The sequence below is a fragment of the Schistocerca nitens genome, chromosome 1, assembly GCF_023898315.1.
Source record: "Schistocerca nitens isolate TAMUIC-IGC-003100 chromosome 1, iqSchNite1.1, whole genome shotgun sequence".
Classification (NCBI taxonomy): Eukaryota; Metazoa; Arthropoda; class Insecta; order Orthoptera; family Acrididae; genus Schistocerca; species Schistocerca nitens.
Window position 1 is genome coordinate 683,087,128 of NC_064614.1, and position 19,687 is coordinate 683,106,814.

Below are 19,687 nucleotides of genomic sequence, written 5' to 3' on the forward strand. Positions count from 1 at the left end.
CCGTGGTGGTGGACGTTATGCAAATGACATATGGGTATTTGGAGTAGGCAACAACGATGAGTAATCACAAGGACCCCAAAAACGGGCCCGCAAAATCAAAATGGATGCAATCCCAGGGCTGTCGAGGCACAGGCCATGGTGCGAACAATTGAGGGGGGCTTGCGTGGTGACATGCACACACAGTGCTCCCACGGACCAGGCAGTCAATATCGCCATCGATGCTGGGCCAATACACGTGCCAGCAAGCCAAAACTTTCATGCAGGACATACCCCAGTGCCCGCAGTGCAACAAACTGAGCACTTGATGCTGCAAATCCGGAGGGATGAACACCCGATGGGCGTCTGACTCCATGGGCAACAGAAGGATGTCATTGATCACGGAGAGTCTGTGGGACAGGTGGTGCCAGGGGCTGAAGTTGGTCCACATCTGATTAGTAATATAGGAGGGCCACCTGTGGACCACATATCACAGAACCTGCCACAAGATAGGGTCTCAGCATGTAGCCGTGGCAATGTGAGCAGCCATAAGAGACAGACCATACAGTGCATCCCGGCAGGCAGAATCAATGTGAAAGCAGAGAACCTCCTGTTGGTCAAACGCAGGATTGGAGCCTGCAGGGAGATATGACAAAGCGTTCACATTGGCATGGTGGGCGGTGGGCCTATACTGTATGGTGTCAGGTAATTCTGTAAGAATAATGCCCAGTGCTGGAGACGTTGAGCCGTCCACCCTGGAAGGTGAGAGTGGGGTCTGAAAAATGTGCTAAGGGTTTGTGGTCCATAAGGAGGGTGAACTTTGCCCGAAAGAGATAGGTGTGAAATTTTTGGACAGCGAACACTATTGCCAGGGCCTCCTTTTCAATCTGGGAGTAGATCCGTTGTGCTGGGGTCCGCGTCTTAGATGCATAAGCAGTGGGCTGTTCTGAGCCACCGGCATTCCGATGCACGAGAATGGCCCCAATGCCATATGCCGATGCATCAGCCACCACAACCAAGGGGCGGTCCGGAGAGAAGGGAGTAAGGCAAGGGGCGGACTTCAGCATCACCTTTAAATGGAAAAAGCCTGGTCACAGGCAGGAGCCTATCAAAAGGTACCCCTTTGCAACACGTGATTGAGGGGTTGAGCAACGGAGGCAACCTGGGGTAAGAACTTGAAGTAATAAGTAACCTTGCCCAAAAACACCTGGAGTTCACATAAGTTCTTGGGACGAGGAAGGGCCTCAATGGCCATGGCATTACAACCCAAAGGGCGAATGCCATCTTTGCTAAGCCAGTGGCCTAAGTATTCCACTTCCGGTTGAAAAAAACAACACTTGTCCAGCTAACAGCATAAACCTGCAGATTGCAGAACGTGTAATAAGGCGCTGAGGTTCTGCAAATGTTCCTGGTGGGAACGCACGCTGTCCAAGATGTCATCCAGATAATTCACGCAGCAGGCAGGAATAGGTTGCATAAGCTGCTCCAGGAACTACTGGAAAACGGCTGTTGCCAAAGAGACACCAAACAGAAGGCACTTCTACCTGTATAATCCGAAAGGCGTGTTGATAACCAAGATGGTCTGGGAATCAACATCCAAGGGTAATTGGTGGTATGCCTCAGCCAGGTCAATCTTTGGAAAGTACTCTCCACTGGCAAGCTTGCCAAGAAGGTCTTCCTGTTGGGGAATGGGGTAAGTATCTACAAGGGACTCAGCATTGACAGTAGTGCTGAAGTCCCCACACAGCCGAAGGGACGAATTGGGTTTCCATATGACCACCAATGGTGTCACCCAGGCACTGTATGTCACAGGCTCCAGAACACCAGCAGCCTGGAGCTGATCAAGTTCCCACTTGACTGCTGGCCATAAGGCCACCCAAAGGGGTCGGGCCTGGAAAAAGCGAGGCTGCGCATCTGTTTGAAGTGGAAGGTGCACCTGAAAATCAAAAGCACATCTGAGATCTGGTGCAAATAACGATGCAAAAGCTGAGCACAGATCGTCCAAGCCCTGAAAACGAACAGCCGTGGAAACGACCTTAACTTCATCGGAAGTTGAAAAGCCAGACAGCTGAAATGCATCCATGCCAAAAATATTTGAAGCAGATGGATGGTCAACGAAAAATAGGGTAAGGAGCAAGGGAACATATTTTTATGTCACCTGGATGATGAACTGCCCAAGAAGGGGGATGGAACCAAACGCCGAGAGGGAGAGCCCGGTCGGGCATATGTCACCATATTATTCAGGGAGACGGTAGCCCCAGTGTTGACCTGAAAACTGACATTCTCAGTGAAAAGGCAGAGCATCAGGAAAAGCTTCTGCACTGATGGGTCATCCAGTGGGACAACAGATTGCAGAGCATGTACGGTATCTTGAGGCCCAGGAGGGGCAGGACTGGAGCGAGTCAAGTGACTATGACAAACCGATCGGATGTGGCCCTCCTTGTCACACAGCGTGCACGTTTTCCAATGGTGGGGACAATCAGCTTCATAATGTGTAGTAAGGCACTGTAGGCAAGATGGAAGTGGGCCGGTGATGAGGGGCGACCGGAGGTGCCAATGCCATGTAGACGTTGGACAAAGAGGAGTCCCGACAGTGCTGGCCTCTGGTGGTTGGGTGACATCGATGTCACGAGGGCAGAACCCACCGAGACGTGTCGATCGTCGCCACTTGCGGCCATGCCATGAGACACTCATTAGCCACCTGAGCAATCTCAAATGAGTGGGCAATGCGGAGAATCTCTTCCAAGGAGGGGTTATCGAGCTTCAGTGCTGCAGTGCGGACCTCAGGATCAGAAGCCAGCTGAACCACCACATTCCGGATGAGGGAGTCCACATATGAAGCCTTGCACTGCCGATTGGTGCATGTAAAATAGCATCGACAGCTGAGATCCTGCAGATCCGTGACCCATGAATGGTACAATTGACCAGGCTGTCTATGGTACTGGTGGAACTCCATCTGAGAGGGGAACACATGGTAGCGTTGTGAATAATAGTTTGTCAGCAAAAGGCATATTTCTTGGAAAGAGAGAGCCACAAGATAAGACAATGGTGCCAACTTGCGGATAAGAAAGAACATGTCTGGGGAGGCCCAAGACAAAAACAACGACTGCTGTAAGGAGTCATTTGCGACTTGAAAAGTCGCAAAATGTTGTTTCAGCCGATGTAAATATGTCTTCTTTAGCGTCATTAAATGGGGGGAATGATGGCAAGCGTGGGAAAGCATCGGACACCTGAGGACTCAGAAGTTGTTGTGGCAGTGCATCCCTTGCATCAACTTTGTCCATTAGCAACTGCAGTGACTACGGTAAGATGTATACTGGGGCTGCTGCTGCTGCTGCATGAGCTGCTGCTGTTGCTCCAGAAGTCAGACCAACTTTGACCCCATACTAACAACTACCACCATTTACTTTGTCACCAAAATATTGTAACAGCGACCGTTCAGGTCGCGTAGTGGCCGTGAACGAAAGTGCAGCAGGACCGAACGGGAGAGGCCCACGAACAAACAAGACAAACGAACAGGGAGGGACGGACACACACAACTGACGACCAAGCAAGACACCAAGAAGAGCAACACGCAAGAAGCAATGGAGTCACAAGAGAAAACCTCATGAAATCAACAACATCCACTCGGACACAGAAACAAGCAAAGCAAACACGATGTCTATAAGCGAGATATCAAGAGAGTCCTGTGAATATCAGACTGCCTTGCTGAGTGAGAGGCAGGTACATCACTATTAGCTGCTGGGACCATGTGCTCCACAGTCGCGCCCTCAAATTATACGCAGGTCAGGAGCATGTGCAGCCACGACTTATGGTGCGATGGCTGCAGAAACCTCTAGTGGCAATGGAGGTCCATGCTGTCTGGCATGGATTCAAAATCCACAGTGCTCGGTATCACAAGTGGAGACATAGTAATGTGCATAAACAGAGTAATTTGAAAGAGTAATAATGAAGATTTGAGAATAACATGTGATGACAAGATATTAAATAATAATATTCGAAGAAAAATAACAAGGCAGAATGACTGGCCAGCAATTTAATAGGTATACTTTTAAATACTGCTGATAGGTACACATAAAAGTACACAAGAACTGTCATATCTTTTAAAATACCTAGTTTCTTCCTCAAGAAGTAAAGAGGGATAGCCTGGGAAGGTTGGAAAGGAGGAACGGGTCACTCAGACCCTTGGTTGAGAGGTATCCGCAAATTGTAAGAAAGTGGGTGGTATTGCTGAAATGACAGGTATCAGTGGGGGAAGCAGGTCACACATAGTACATTTATAAACATTGTGCTTCAGCCTAGAGAAGTTAAAAGGACAATATGAGAGGCAAAAATGGAGTAATAGTAAGAGAAACAATACATAAATAATAAAGTTAAAAACAAGAAGGGAAGTAGAAAAGTAGATGGGGAAAACCAGAGAAAGAGAGAAAGGGGAAGGGGGCAGGGGGTATAATACAATTAAAAACAAGAAGGGAAGCAGAAAAGAGGATGGGGAAAACCAGAGAGAGAGAGAAAGGGGAAGGGGGTGGGGGGTTTGCAGATAAAGATAATATGTAACAGGTAGTTAGGTAAATATATATAGGAATAATACAAAAAAGGCCCCAACTCCAAAAGTCTCATAAGCAGTCTCCCTTGTCTCCCAGTACCACAGAGGCCTCAAGTATGCCAATACATTACTTCAACAAGGCTATGAGTTTCTTAAGAAAATCCCAGGAATCAGATCATCTTTCAGTTTGCAGTATCCAGAGAACTATTTTTTCTTATTTCTCATAAACCAGGCTCAGTGCTACTATGTCCATGCATAATTGCAGGAAGATAAGTTATTATTACTTGCAGTAAACTCTGTTTGATGAATGAAGAGAAAAAAATTACTCTTTATCCAATGCCCTGGGGACAAATAAGAATATGTGGGTGCTAACTAACTAACTAACTCCGTCTACAGGCCGCAAGCGACCCATCGGGACCATCCGACCGCCGTATCATCCTCAGGTGAGGATGCGGATAGGAGGGGCATGGGGTCAGCACACCGCTCTCCCGGTCGTTATGACGGTTTTCTTTGACCGGAGCCGCTACTATTCGGTCGAGTAGCTCCTCAATTGGCATCACGAGGCTGAGTGCACCCCGAAAAATGGCAACAGCACGTGGCGGCGGGATGGTGACCCATCCAAGCGCCGGCCACGCCCGACAGCGCTTAACTTCGGTGATCTCACGGGAACCGGTGTATCCACTGTGGCAAGGCCGTTGCCAATATGTGGGTGCTAAGTAACAAAATCATACTAAAGAAAACAACTAAATAAAATTCAACATTTCCTGTACTGATGGCACACAATTTCACAAAATGGCAGTTTTTTACATCACAGTCCATGAAATATTAAGGAATCTACTTTCACATGTGCATTTTGTCAAGGCCACAATAATGAGTAAATCTTGCCATTAAGCTTCTGTTAAGTGCACTACTTCGTTTAATGCTAAATTGCTTTTGACAGTGAAGCACTTTTCCTCATGTCTGCTGCTAACTGAAACTACCTTTAGTGCTGCAGTGTGAATTCATCATGTATGAAATTACACTGTTGAACATTTGGCAATCTATTCAAGGCAATTTCTGCTTAAAGTCTTAAACTGCTATATACTGTTATCTATCTTTCCCAATTTCTCCTTCCTTCAAGTTCTACAAGGAAATATTTAGATAAAGATGATCAGAGTATATATTAATACAATCTACAATCAAAGTTTAATTTGTAGCTGTCCCACTGTTCCTACTTTACCTAGGAAATCATCAGCTGAGAAATGGTCAGCATCCCAAACTTGAAGTTCTAATCTTGCTGGTATTTTGCATTCTGTTTCATCCCAGGAGAACAATGATTCCTTCCTAGAAATAACAATTTTTTCTTCAGCCACCAGATAGTCAAATGGATATATAAATCTCCAGTTGAAATTTCCTTCACCAGTGAGAGATCGATAATGAATGTCTGTGCATTGACAGTCTTCTTGTCCTTTCAGCCACCTGAAAAAATTAAATAAACTCCATTTCACAGAAACAAGAATGTAACTTCACAATTCTGAGTGCAGTATATTATTACCCTTTAACATAGATGTCAGACATCTTCTCTCCAGTGAAGAATGCATCATCTTCAAGCACAACATCATCAGTGTTCCAGATGATAATGCGAAGTTCATATGATTTAGGTTTCCGAGGTGAGATGTCAAGTGATGGACCTGGGAGAGGCATATCCATTGGGAACATATCCACCCACATCTCCAATTTCCCCTAAAAGATTTTACAAAAGTTCTTGTAACATAGTCTTAATGTATAACACATCAACTATTATGTGAAAGGAGTGCCACAGTAATTCAAGAACACACAATAGTGAAAAAATAGTAATCATTTTGTTCTTTGTAAAATTTTTGAGACTAAAGTGCCCTGTAGATTATTAATAATAATGGACAGTAATACTGTGCATTACATCGATGGTTGGTTCCAGACAGTGAATTGATATTATGCAATATTAGTGACAAATCTTGGATGTGCAAATATGCTGGATAGGGGTGCCAGCTGTTATTTGGCTCTTGGGCTGGTTTTGCACTCATGTAATGAAAAGGGGAAGTGTAGATGGATGAAGGAGTGGTATAAGAAGAGAGGGAAATTGATGTGTGAAAATTTTCTAATTGACTTAAGGACAAGCATGCCAAATGATTATCGGAACTCTCTGTGGATGGATGCTTGCTCATTTGATGTACTTTTGCAAATGATAACACTCATAATGGTGGACACCGGTACCTCGGTGGATAGAGACAGGGGTCATGTGTGTGTAAGTTGTGCTTGTATGAAAGTTTGTGTGTAGCTTAAATTTGTAATAGTGTTTTCATAGTGGCTGTCTGCAACTCAACATCTCAAACATATGCTGAGCAGGTCACAAAATGTATTCACATTTATGTATTCATCAGTACTTACAGGAGCATTGACACATTAAAAACTGAAATACACTGTATACATGTTCTACAATAATATTTATTTGAAGTGGGACACTTCTGTGCAGGGTAGCAACAGTGGGTCGTGACGAGGATGCAGTCCTTGGGCAGCTCAGAGAAACAACATTGGAAAGTAAAATATTTTATTTAAACTCATGTGACCACACTTGTAGTGTCATGGTTCAGTGGCCACACCCCTCACAGCATGTGATGGGGGCAGTGTGTGGTGTGCATCTAGCTGCAAGCCATTATGTCTGTGCCCCAGAATGCTGATACCAGCAACGCGCTCAGCAGTGCATCCCAGTTAGATGCTGCATGGTTGCTCATGAGAGGCACCAGCATTAAGGAAGACCACCATAATGATTTCAGGGGATGACAGCCACTGTTGATGGATTTCCATTGTGTGAGTGACTGTGCTAGGCTTCATGACACCCGTACCAGTGCGGAAGGGTGTGTGACTACACAGCCCAAGTCTCAATCTGGTGCCACGCAAGATAGTTGTCTGGCTGCTGCTGGAATGAGCCTGGGAGTGGCCCATAAGTGAAGAGACACCAAGCCCAGGAAGGAGGACATTATGCTACAAGATGGTGTGGCAGTGGAGGCCCAAACTTGTGACTGCTTGCTATCCCATATCACTCCGGCACTTGGAGTAGCCCTCTCATTGTAGTAGGCACTGCCTAACTGCAGATAGCTCTGCTAAAATTAATATTTATTTGAGTTAGGAGCTCACTTGTTGTGCCCACATACTGCTTCCATCCATGCTCGGAATAACAAATATATGGCCTGGTGATGTAGTAACTCCCTGGTCTGTTCTGCAAGAGCCCTGTCTTACTTGCTTCATTAGCAGGATTACAGTGCTTGGTCTGGCATGCCTCCCAACGTATAAACAGCCCTGTTGCTGCAAAAAGCATGCTGACATGTTAGTGTCCACTGGCTGCTTATGGCTCCTTTAACTGCTTCGGCTGAGGTGCTAGTTTCCACAGTAATGCACAACTAGTTTCCACAGTAAAAAAAAAAAAAAAAAAAAAAAAAAAAAAAAAAAAAAAAAATAAAATAAAAATATAGTGGCAGCATTACAGTTTTATGGTTAATTGTGAACTGACTTTTGGCTTTTTGACCAGCCTCAGACAAGTTATCTGTGGATGGTCTACAAAGCTGAAAGCTGGTTCACAATAAAATATAAAATAAACATTATTGTGAAACATCAATACTGTGTATTTCAGTTTTTAAAATATATTTATCATTATTCCTCATTTCTGAGACATTGTAATACATGTTCACCATCAGCCACTAAACACCACTGAAGCTTCTGAACTGCTGAAGGAAGTGTTTGTTGTGATGGCTGCACACAATGCTTATTGTGTCTTCTGAGTAGCTGGCCTATCTTGATAGCCTTCACCCTTCAAGGCATCTCAAGTGTAAAGGGTAATAGGTTTTTGACCTGGAAACCATGGTAGGGTACTCATTACCATCTCTATGACATATCCATTTTCAGTGTTGACTATCATCCAAGTATGTTCTCATGCTTAAAACATAGTGTGATGACAGAAGGAAGATTAAGCTTTAACACCCTGGTGACACTGAGGTCATTAGAGATGTAGCACATGTTCAAAATGTTTCAAGGATGGGGAAGGAAATCGGCCATGCCCTTTCAAACGAACCATTCTAGTATTTGCCTAGAGTGATTTAGAGAAATCTTGGGCAACCTAAATCAGCAGCTTGAAGCCTCAGTGTTCATCTCACCCTTCAGGTTGATGGATCCTTCAGGCTAGTCAGCAAGCATAGTTACTCATAACAACAACAAGTGCTTTGCCAAATAAATATGGCCAGAACTTGTTGATGGCCCAAACTTCAAGGCATTCTTTCTTGGTTGAAGAATAGTTCTTCTTGGACATGGAGATTTGCCATGCAACAGTCTTGATGGGGTAAATGTTGTCAACAGAAAAAAACTTTGAAGTGATCATCTTTACAAACATTAATTCTTTCAATGGTAGCTGAAATAAACATTCTTGAAATTTGGTGGATGTAACTCAATTTGTTCAAATTAATAAATGTTGTCTACAACTTATCTTCATTTTGCTAATTCACTGCGGTTGAGGTTTTTTGTAAGTGAAAACAGGCCAGAGAACACTATGGTTCCCAAATGACATGAAAAGTCAATTACTGTTTCAGCTGTACAATTTATTATGTCACAGAATGCTGCTCAATATCTCGCATAATGCTGGACCTCCAACAAGATTTCTGACTGGTCTTATATACTCTCACTAACAACTGATGTATCATTGCCTATAGTAAATTCATTAATTACAGTTACGTAAGTTGTCGATAGTTACAAAAAATGTTATCATCTGTTGCTTAGAATTAAAATGCAGGGAATGTGATAACAAAGACGATTACATATCTCTTGTTTTCAAGAACAATAAGTAAAATAATACGAATGAACAACGACAATTACATTTTTGTTAATTACACTGAAACTACATTATTCCAAGCATTCCTACGATGTTTCCTGTTTCAAATATGAGTACATAATTTTTCGTTCACATTGTTAACATGGTTTCGCTTTATGGATTACAGGTAGTTATATGTTGTTGTATTAACCATTTCAAACATTATACTTGTAATTACAGTATATAATTGGTATCTCTTTTGTTAATCGATTGTTCATAAATGTAAACTAAATGAGTTGACAGTACATGTTCCTACCTATGGATGGACATAATGTGAATGAGTACTTTGACATGAAGTTGTTGAAAATTATGTTATAGATTTCAAAAGGCAAGATTATTTATATGGGTCTTACCTGCTGACATAGCAGCTAATCATGCAACCTGAATTTGCCTCAAAATTATATGAAAAACAATCTGTTACATCTCAGAGTTCTCTGGAAGGAAGACCTATCAACTTTTCAGCATCTTCTTGAAGTTGTAACAGAACTGCCACTATACCAAAACCACTAATATCAGTGTGAAGCTCTGTCTTGGTATTCTCAGGACTGGATAAGATGTTAGTGCCTCCATAAGGACAAGGTAAGGTCCTTCTGCTGCCTTGTTTCAGGAAAATCTGGCTTCACCCTGCAATATTTCTTGCTAGGGGCATGCAGCATATTCTGAGAAAGCTTCTCACATAATGAATATGCTGAGGAGTTGGAAAATAAGTGACTGCTCTTGCTTTCTCAGGAACAGGATGGACTCCACCATTATTCACTAAGTGTCCAAAGACTTTTTATTTCTTGGGCAATGAATAGCCACATTTTCAGATTCAGGTGGAGATCTACAGCCCAAACACATGTGAACATGGTTGTCAGTCAGCTTCAAAGTTCTTCAAATGACGCCCAGATATCAATTTAAGGTGTCAAAGCAGATTGTCTATTATACAAGGGTGGTTTGAAAAGTTCTTGGAATCACCACAAGAGGTCAGCACTAGCACAATGAGTTGTTCACGTGATATTCATTGGACTGTTGCCTGCAAACACATGCCTCATCAGTGCTCTTGGAAGACAGCTGTGACAGTGATGTGGCTCTGTTGTTGTTCCCACGTAATGATTTGCAAACATGGAAAAAATAGAGATTCAAGCAGTTATTAAGTACTTCGTAAAGAAAGGTATGAAAGCAAAGGACATTCATACTGATTTCCAGATTACACTGGGGCACTCTGTTCCTTCATATTCAACTGTTCCCAAGGACAAATGAATTTAAATTTGGTCATGATGATCCACACAGTGGTCGGCCAAGATGTATCACTACTCTAGAAATCATTGCAAAAGTGTACAAAACAGCCAGGGAGGATTGCTGATTGAAAGTGTGTGAAATTGCTCACACTAGCCAGATGTCACCTGAAAGGGTATATCACATTTTAACTAAAGAATCAGAAATGAAAAAATTATCTGCAAAATGGATGCTGCGACTCTTGATGCTGCATCAAAAATGCGTGAGAATGGACATTCAGAATAATCTTTGGCTCATTTTAGGAGAAACAAACAAGATTTTTTCACCATTTTGTGTACACAGATGAAACCTGGGTGCACTACTATACTCCAGAGATAAAACAACAGTCAAAGCGGTGAAACATGCTGATTCTCCACCACCAAAGAAAGCACAGACAATTCTTTCGACAGTGAAGGTCATTGTATCAGTGTTCTGGGATGCGAAAGGGGTTCTGTTTGTAGATTATCTCCCCACTGGGCAAACAATTACTGGAGAATACTATGCTAATCTCCTGGACAAATTGCAACAAAATGTGCACTCCATGTGCATACTGGGGGGGAGTCATCCAAGGTGTGGAAAGGGTCCTTCCGGATGCCGTGAAGGGTACAGGGTGCAGCCAACTGCAGGTGGTGGCTCATGTCAGCACTAATGACGTGTGTCACTATGGATTGGAAGAGATTCTCTCTGGTTTCCGGCAGCTGTCTGAGTTGGTGAAGACTGCCAGTCTTGCTAGCGAGATGAAGGCAGAGCTCACCACCTGCATTCATCATTGACAGGACCGATTGCGTACCTTTGGTACAGAGCTGAGTGGAGGGTCTGAATTAGAGGCTCAGACGGTTCTGCGATGGTGTAGGCTGCAGATTCCTTGATTTGCACCATAGGGTGGTGGGGTTTCGGGTTCCACTAAATAGGTCAGCTGTCCACTACACGCAGGAGGCAGCTACATGGGTAGCAGGGGCTGTGTGGCACGGACTGGGCGGTTTTTTAGGTTAGACAGTCTTGAAAAAGATCAAAAAGGGCTCCAGTCTCAAAGGGTACAGGGCAAAGAAACGACAAGAATCGACCAAGCAACAGTTGGTATTGTAGCTGTAAATTGTTGTAGCTGTGTTGGAAAAGTACCAGCACTGAAGCTGAAATCGTTATAGGAACAGAAAGCTGGCTAAAGCCAGAGATAAATTCTGCCAAAATTTTTACAGAGGCAAAAACCGTGTTGAGAAAGAATAGATTAAATAAAGCAGTTGGTGGTGTGTTTGTGTCTGTTGGTAGTAGTTTAAAAATAAATTCAAAATATATCTATTTAAAACAGCAGATAAAAATTCACTTGATGCCTTCCTAAGAGAGAGTCTCCATTCCTTCCAAGCTAATTATGTAAGTGTAGACCAGATATGGCTCAAATTCAAAGATACAGTATCAACAGTAATAGGTAGACTCAAACTGCATAAGTTAATAAGAGACAGGACTGATCCACCATGGTTCACAAAACACTACAGAACACTGTTGCAGAAGCAATGAAAAAAGCATGCCAAATTCAGAAGAATGCAAAATCCCCAAGAGTAGCTAAGTTTCATAGAAGCTCGAAATTTAGTGCGGACGTCAATGCGAGATGCTTTGAATAGTTTCCACAATGAAACATTGTCTCAAAATATGGTAGAAAACCCAAAGAGATTCTGGCAAAAAACAGTCAATACCATCACTGCGCGATAGCGATGGAAATGTTACCGATGATGGTGCCACTAAAGTGGAGTTACTAAATACAGTTTTCCATAATTCCTTCATGAAAGAAGATGAAGTAAATATTCCAGAATTTGAAACCAGAACAGCTGTTAGCATGAGTGACATAAAAGTAGATATCTTAGGTGTAGCAAAACAACTCAAATCACTTGAGAAAGACTAGTCTTCCAGTCCAGGTGGTATACCAATCAGTTTCATTTCAGAGTACGCAGACACAATAGCGCCTTTCTTAGCAATCATATACAACCGCTCACTTGATGAAAGGTCTGTTCCTAAAGACTGGAAAGTAGCACAGGTCACACCAATATTCAAAAAAGGAAATAGGAGTAACCTATTGAATTACAGACCCATATCACTGACATCAATTTGCAGTAGGATTTTGGAGAATATCCTGTACTCGAACATCATGAATCACCTTGATCAAAATGACTTATTGATACATAACCAACACAGATTCAGAAAATATCATTCTTGTGCAACACAGCTAGCTCTTTATTCCCATAAAGTAATGAGTGCTGTCGACAAGTGATCTCAGATCGATTCTGTATTCCTAGATTTCCAGAAGGCTTTTGATACGGTTCTTCACAAGCAACTATTAATCAAATTGCCTGCATATGGAGTATCGTCTCAGTTGTGTGACTGGATTCTAGATTTACTCTCAGAGAGGCCAGAGTTTATAGTGATAGATGGTAAATCATCAAGTAGAACAGAAGTGGTATCTCGCATTCCACATTCTGCTGTTCCAAATTTACATAAATGATATAGGTAGTAATCTGAGCAGCCACTTAGATTGTTTGCAGATGATGCTGTAATTTACTGTCTAAGAAAATCATCAGACAATCAATTCCAATTACAAAATGATCTAGAGAGAATTTCTGTATGGTGCAAAAAGTGGCAATTGGCACTAAACAAAGAAAAGTGTGAGGTCATCCACATGGGTACTAAAAGAAATCCAATAAATTTTGGGTATACGATAAATCACACAAATCTAAGGGCTATCAATTCGACTAAATACCTAGGAATTACAATTATGAGCAACTTAAATTGGAAAGACCACATAAATAATATTGTGGAGAAGGCAAAACAAAGACTGCGCTTTTTGGGCAGAACACTTAGAAGACGTGACAAACCCACTAAAGTCAGCCTACATTACGCTTGTCCATCCTCTGCTGAAATATTGCTGCGTGGTGTGGGATCCTTATCAGGTAGGATTGACGGAGGACATTGAAAAAGTGCAAAGAAGAGCAGCCCGTTTTGTGTTATCGCGCAATAGGGGTGAGAGTGTCACTGATATGATATGTGAATTGGGGTGGCAGTGTCACTGAAACAAAGGCAGCTTTCTTTGCGGCGAGATCTATTTACGAAATTTCAATCACCAACTTTCTCTTCCGAATGCAAAAATATTTTGTTGACACCCACCTACGTAGGGAGAAATGGTCATTATAATAAAATAAGAGAAATCAGATCTTGGACGGAAAGATTTAGGTGTTCCTTTTTCCCATGCTCCATTTGAGAGTGGAATGGTAGAGAAGTGGTATGAAAATGGTTTGATGAACCCTCTTCCAGGCACTCAAGTGTGAATTGCAGAGTAACCATGTAGATGAACAAAAGATACATGAAAAAAGGCCAGGTTTAAAAGGAAGAACATCTTCCATCAAGACAATGTGCTCCCGCACACTTGTGCTGTTGCCATGGCAAAATTACGTGAACTAAAGTGTGATTAGTTGCCACAAATGTCTTATTCACCCGATATGGCTCCATCAGACTTCCATCTCTTCCCAAAATTGAAAATTTTTCTTGGTGGATTAGGATTCACTTAAAAAGAAGAATTGATAGCCAGAGTTGAAAATTATTTTGCAGGACTGGAGGAAACTGATTTTCGAGATGAGATCAAGGCACTGGAACATCATTGGACCAAGTGCACTAATCTACAAGGAGACTACATTGAAAAATAAAAAAAAGTTTATCACATAAATTTGAACTAATGTAGACCATCTGAAGTTCTGAAGGCAGTGTTTCCCTGTCAGCCGCATTAAGCTCAATTTGTCAGAAGCCTATCTGCATGTTCATAGTTGAGAAATACTTTGTTCCTTTTAAACAGTCGAGGTGTCAGCAATGCATGGTGATGGATGTACATCTTTTTCTGTGGTTTTGTTCAATTGCTGGTGGCTGATGCAAAAAATGCTGTGTGCCAACCTTCTGCTTCATAAGGACTACTGGAGAGGACCAAGGACTCTCTGAAAGTTCAATTATGCAATATTGCAGCACCTCCTCCACTTCCTCCTGGATTATCCATCATTCAGCTGTGGGATTGTACATGAGCACAGGCTAGTTGGTGGATGACCACAGCTGATATGGTTTTTCATCATGGGCTGCTTGATCTCTCTTTTCTCCAAGCCTGATTTGAAAGCATCCAAAAATTCCAGAATGAGATTTTCACTCTGCAGCGGAGTGTGCGCTGATATGAAACTTCCTGGCAGATTAAAACTGTGTGCCCGACCGAGACTCAAACTCGGGACCTTTGCCTTTTGCGGGCAAGTGCTCTACCAACTGAGCTACCGAAGCACGACTCACGACCGGTACTCACAGCTTTACTTCTGCCAGTACCTCGTCTCCTACCTTCCAAACTTTACAGAAGCTCTCCTGCGAACCTTGCAGAACTAGCACTCCTGAAAGAAAGGATACTGCGGAGACATGGCAGGAGAGCTTCTGTAAAGTTTGGAAGGTAGGAGACGAGGTACTGGCAGAAGTAAAGCTGTGAGTACCGGTCGTGAGTCGTGCTTCGGTAGCTCAGTTGGTAGAGCACTTGCCCGCAAAAGGCAAAGGTCCCGAGTTCGAGTCTCGGTCGGGCACACAGTTTTAATCTGCCAGGCAGTTTCATATCAGCACACACTCCGCTGCAGAGTGAAAATCTCATTCTGGAAACATCCCCCAGGCTGTGGCTAAGCCATGTCTCCGCAGTATCCTTTCTTTCAGGAGTGCTAGTTCTGCAAGGTTCACAGGAGAGCTTCTGTAAAGTTTGGAAGGTAGGAGACGAGGTACTGGCAGAAGTAAAGCTGTGAGTACCGGTCATGAGTCGTGCTTCGGTAGCTCAGTTGGTAGAGCACTTGCCCGCGAAAGGCAAAGGTCCTGAGTTCGAGTCTCGGTCGGGCACACAGTTTTAATCTGCCAGGCAGTTTCATATCAGCGCACACTCTGCTGCAGAGTGAAAATCTCATTCTGGAAACATCCCCCAGGCTGTGGCTAAGCCATGTCTCCGCAGTATCCTTTCTTTCAGGAGTGCTAGTTCTGCAAGGTTCGCAGGAGAGCTTCTGTAAAGTTTGGAAGGTAGGAGACGAGGTACTGGCAGAAGTAAAGCTGTGAGTACCGGTCGTGAGTCGTGCTTCGGTAGCTCAGTTGGTAGAGCACTTGCCCGCGAAAGGCAAAGGTCCCGAGTTCGAGTCTCGGTCGGGCACACAGTTTTAATCTGCCAGGAAGTTTCATCCAAAAATTGATGCAGAATGCTGTTACTCGCTGATGTTTCCATCAGGCTAGATCCTATTGGCAGCTTGATAGCAGCATCCTCTCCAGCATTTGATATAATGGTAGTTAGAGTGCAATCATTCATCAATGACACTATGCTGCCGCTCCTGGACTGGTTCAGCTTAACTTATGCTCATACCTTTAGGGATGAGTCATCACTGCTTGTGACATTGGTCAGGAATTCTCCTTGACCACATGCAATGCTTATGATCAACGCTGGCATGAAGATTGCTTTTGTGAGCTTGAGTAACTTTTTGCAATTGGTAAAAAGTTTAACTGTATGTCTCGAACGATGACTGGGACTCATCTTGTTGATGATGGCAGGAAACCAATATCTTCAACAGCAGATAAACACTCAGAGCAATATATGCTAAGCACATTTGTTGGAACAGCTTTGTCAGTCTGGAGTTATTATTTTGTGATGCCTGCAAGGAGCCTCATCGCTCCCTTACATCATGACTAAATTCTGCTAGAAGGACATTCAAAGGCTTGCGTCATAGTTACCCTTGTAACATGTGCTCTTGTTGGCTGAATGTATAAGGGGCAATCAAAAAGTTTCTGTTTGAAGGTCATACAATCCAAAATCAGTATTCCAATCAGGCAAAATCACTGTGGGTATTGAGGCAATCATCCCACTGAAGATACCCATTTGGGAAAACACCATGTTCTGTTGCATGAAGAAATCCGTAAGTGACCGCTGCACATTGCTGTCCAATAAGATTTGTTGACTCTTCAAGGCCCTTTTTAAGGGACTGAAGGAGAGTTACTTGCGTGGGGAGAGATCAGGCCAATAGAGTGAAGAGACATGGACATGACTGCTGTCCAAGTTCCAAAATCCACTGTCACTACTGTGTGCCTTTCATTCAGACCATGCCTGGGCCATTTCTCCCATGAGAGCCAATTAATTCCACGTATTGCATTGGAAAAATTGGTATTGTGTGAGTACGACATTGGTAATATGGGGACATGTATCATGATGAATAGGCTGCACCCCTTGTCACGTCAATCAAAGAACAGGGTGAACATCACCTTTCCAGCAGATGGCTGGCTCTTGAACTTCTGTGGACAAGCAGATGCCAGATGACACCACTGCATCAATGGTTCTGACTCTGCTTCCCAGTGGTGGAACCAGCTTTTGTTGCCTGCAGTAACACACACAGAAAGCTACAAATGCCACACTGATCCCTTGTCAACATGTCAGTTCTTATACATTGACATCCCAGTTCTGCTATGTTGCATATACATTGGAACACTGCCCTCAAAGAGATACTTTTTGATCGCCCTTTGTATTTCTGACTGGTGACCTTCAGCACAAATGCTTTCATGTCAAGGAAAGTAATCTTCTTTAGCTGGTGAGAATAAGCATTTGGCATTACAAGAAAGAAGCCCCTGTGTCGTCTAGTGTGTAGACTGATTGTCTGTCAATGAGATAGCCTTTCATCTTAGTAACTGTCATCCATGGAAGATTTTCATTTGTGGCAGCCTCCCTGGATGGTTGCCTCACTAGGTTTTTCTGAATTCGGTGGCTAGGCATATGGCTAGTACCTCTGTGTGTCAATGGGTAACAGCTATGACATGCTGGGAAGCAACGTTATCCAGGATATGGTCATGAGGTTTGCCCCACAGGTTCACTACAAATGTCTGCAGTTGACGGCATGTCATGTGGCATAATAAGTGTCGAACACTCATCTTCTTTGTCTACAGTAGGGCACAGCTGGGTTGTCGTTTTATGTTGGCGGTGCAAGTCTATGTTAACCAGGCCAATTCTTCATGGTACTTTTGATTTTTGACGGAGATTGGTGCCGAAGATTGAGACACCTTCTCTTCAGTGTCCTCTATTACCTCCTTAGTATGGGGTTGATGTTCATGGCCACTTTCTCTTGTATACTTGATCTGCGGTGGCCTTTTGCCGCATATTGGTCTGAGCAGTTCCTAATGTTCCTAGTGTGCTACGACCATCTGCTACGGCAGTGAGTTTCATGTTTCATGTGTTTACTTCTGCCCCAAGCTGTCAATTCTGCCATATGATCAGATACCCACCTTCTACAGTTGCTGGCTACTAGTACAGAACAGTAGCTTGGTTTGTAGCAAGGCTTCCCCTGACCCAATCTCACAAACAGCCTTGGTCTTCTACTTGCAGCGTCAACATCAACTTTGGCCCAGTGCCTGTCCCATGACAGACATGCCACATGGCAATGTGTTTCATATTAAGATATTCACTGTAATTTTTAACACTCACATGTGCGCGGCAATGTGCTTCATACTAATATATTCACTGCCACCCTGTTCCCACACCTGCTGTACAGCCCAGTGAGTAAATCAGTGTTTCGAGCTGCAAGATATTCTGATCTATGAGCATTAGCACCCACATGGCTGCTGTCCAAGTTCCAAGCTCCACTATCACTACCAGTACTCCATGTGAAACTGTGTGCCTTTCATTCAGACCATGCCCTGACCATTTCTCCCATGAGAGCCAATTAATTCCACGTATTGCATTGGAAAAATTGTTATTGTGTCTGTAGATACTCTGGGAAAAGGTAGTGACTTTGTCTGGTGTTGACTATTCTTACCACACCACTCTTTCACCTAATGCCATCACATCTGTAAGTGTCTTTCTCCTATAACTGTTAATTTTGAGACTGTTTCGCGTTTTGTCTGTACAATTGTAGTCATTTTAATCGATGTTTTGTACATAGTAGTTTCATCATTTTAGTAAATGAGATGTCTTCTTAATCACTTGTGGACATTGATCTTTGTGCAGTAACTTTCATGTCTTATTTTGTAACATCCCACAGATCTGATTGTTATGGCTACCATGAAATGCTGTATGTCTTCTCTTACAACCTGCCTTATGAGAGAAGAGGAGTCATTGCTGCCCTCTGCAACTGCCTTAGGGACCACATCTGGGAATCTGTCATACCTCTTTCATCTGCTTCTTTCTCTGTTACATTTCCTTGATGTGCTGCACCACCTGATGAACTCCTCAGTTGTTGCAACATACTTTACTAGAAGAGTTTGGAATTTGTCTTCTACTCCTTTCATCACATGTGTGATTTTGTTGGTTTCTGTCATATTCGTGTACACAAAGTTGCAAATGGCCAAAACATTCTGTATGTAAGACTGCGTCATTTTGCTACAAGACCAGGCCATCTCCTGCTAAGTGTACTTCCTATTGATTATCATCAAACATATTCTTCAACTCAGCCTGGATTTTGTCCCAGGTGTTGAGCTCTTCATTGTTCTCAAACCACAGCTGAGCTGTGCTGTCCAGTTATAATTATACATTTGCTAGGCACATCATGTCATCCCACCTGTTGTATTTGACAACTCAGTCAAATGCTTTCAGCCATTTTGTTGGATCTTGACCACCACCTCTGGAAGACAGTAGTGAATGGCTGATGTGCAGCTGACTTACTGCTGTCCTGGAATCCATCTCCTGAATATACACACATCAAAAAAAGTTTTGCATCAGCACAGTTCCCAGAACTCCTGAAGATAGACGTTGACTGTGGACCTTGTATCACAGACAAAGTCCCTTTCACTGTTATAGATGTTACTAAACCTGCCCAAAGATGTAAACAACCAAGCATGAGCAGCACCTATTAGATGGAGAGGATCTGACTGCTGATCAGTTCCAGTCATTTCACCAGGAAGGAGGTACACGGCTCGTGTTGTCTGTAGTTCAACCATGCCTAAATGGTCAATAATGTGGTTCGATCGTGTACGCATTGTTACTTTGTGCCAGGAAGGGCTCTCAACAAGAGAAGTGTCCAGGCATCTCG

General features: G+C 43.1%; 1 protein-coding gene and 1 non-coding gene across 2 annotated transcripts in view; one reads left to right on the forward strand and one right to left on the reverse strand.

Moving 5' to 3' along the window:
- LOC126195117 (otoferlin-like) overlaps positions 1-19,687 on the reverse strand; it is a 376,779-nt gene that overhangs the window by 51,512 nt on the left and 305,580 nt on the right. Inside the window, exons 31-32 of the mRNA XM_049933641.1 lie at positions 6,057-6,244; positions 5,742-5,980 (exon numbers count right to left, since the gene is read on the reverse strand). Coding sequence (XP_049789598.1) covers positions 5,742-5,980; positions 6,057-6,244 — 427 coding nt within the window. The remainder of the gene's footprint in view (positions 1-5,741; positions 5,981-6,056; positions 6,245-19,687) is intronic.
- On the forward strand, positions 15,162-15,236 carry Trnal-caa (transfer RNA leucine (anticodon CAA)). Its single transcript has one exon. It is a non-coding gene; the product is annotated as a tRNA-Leu (tRNA).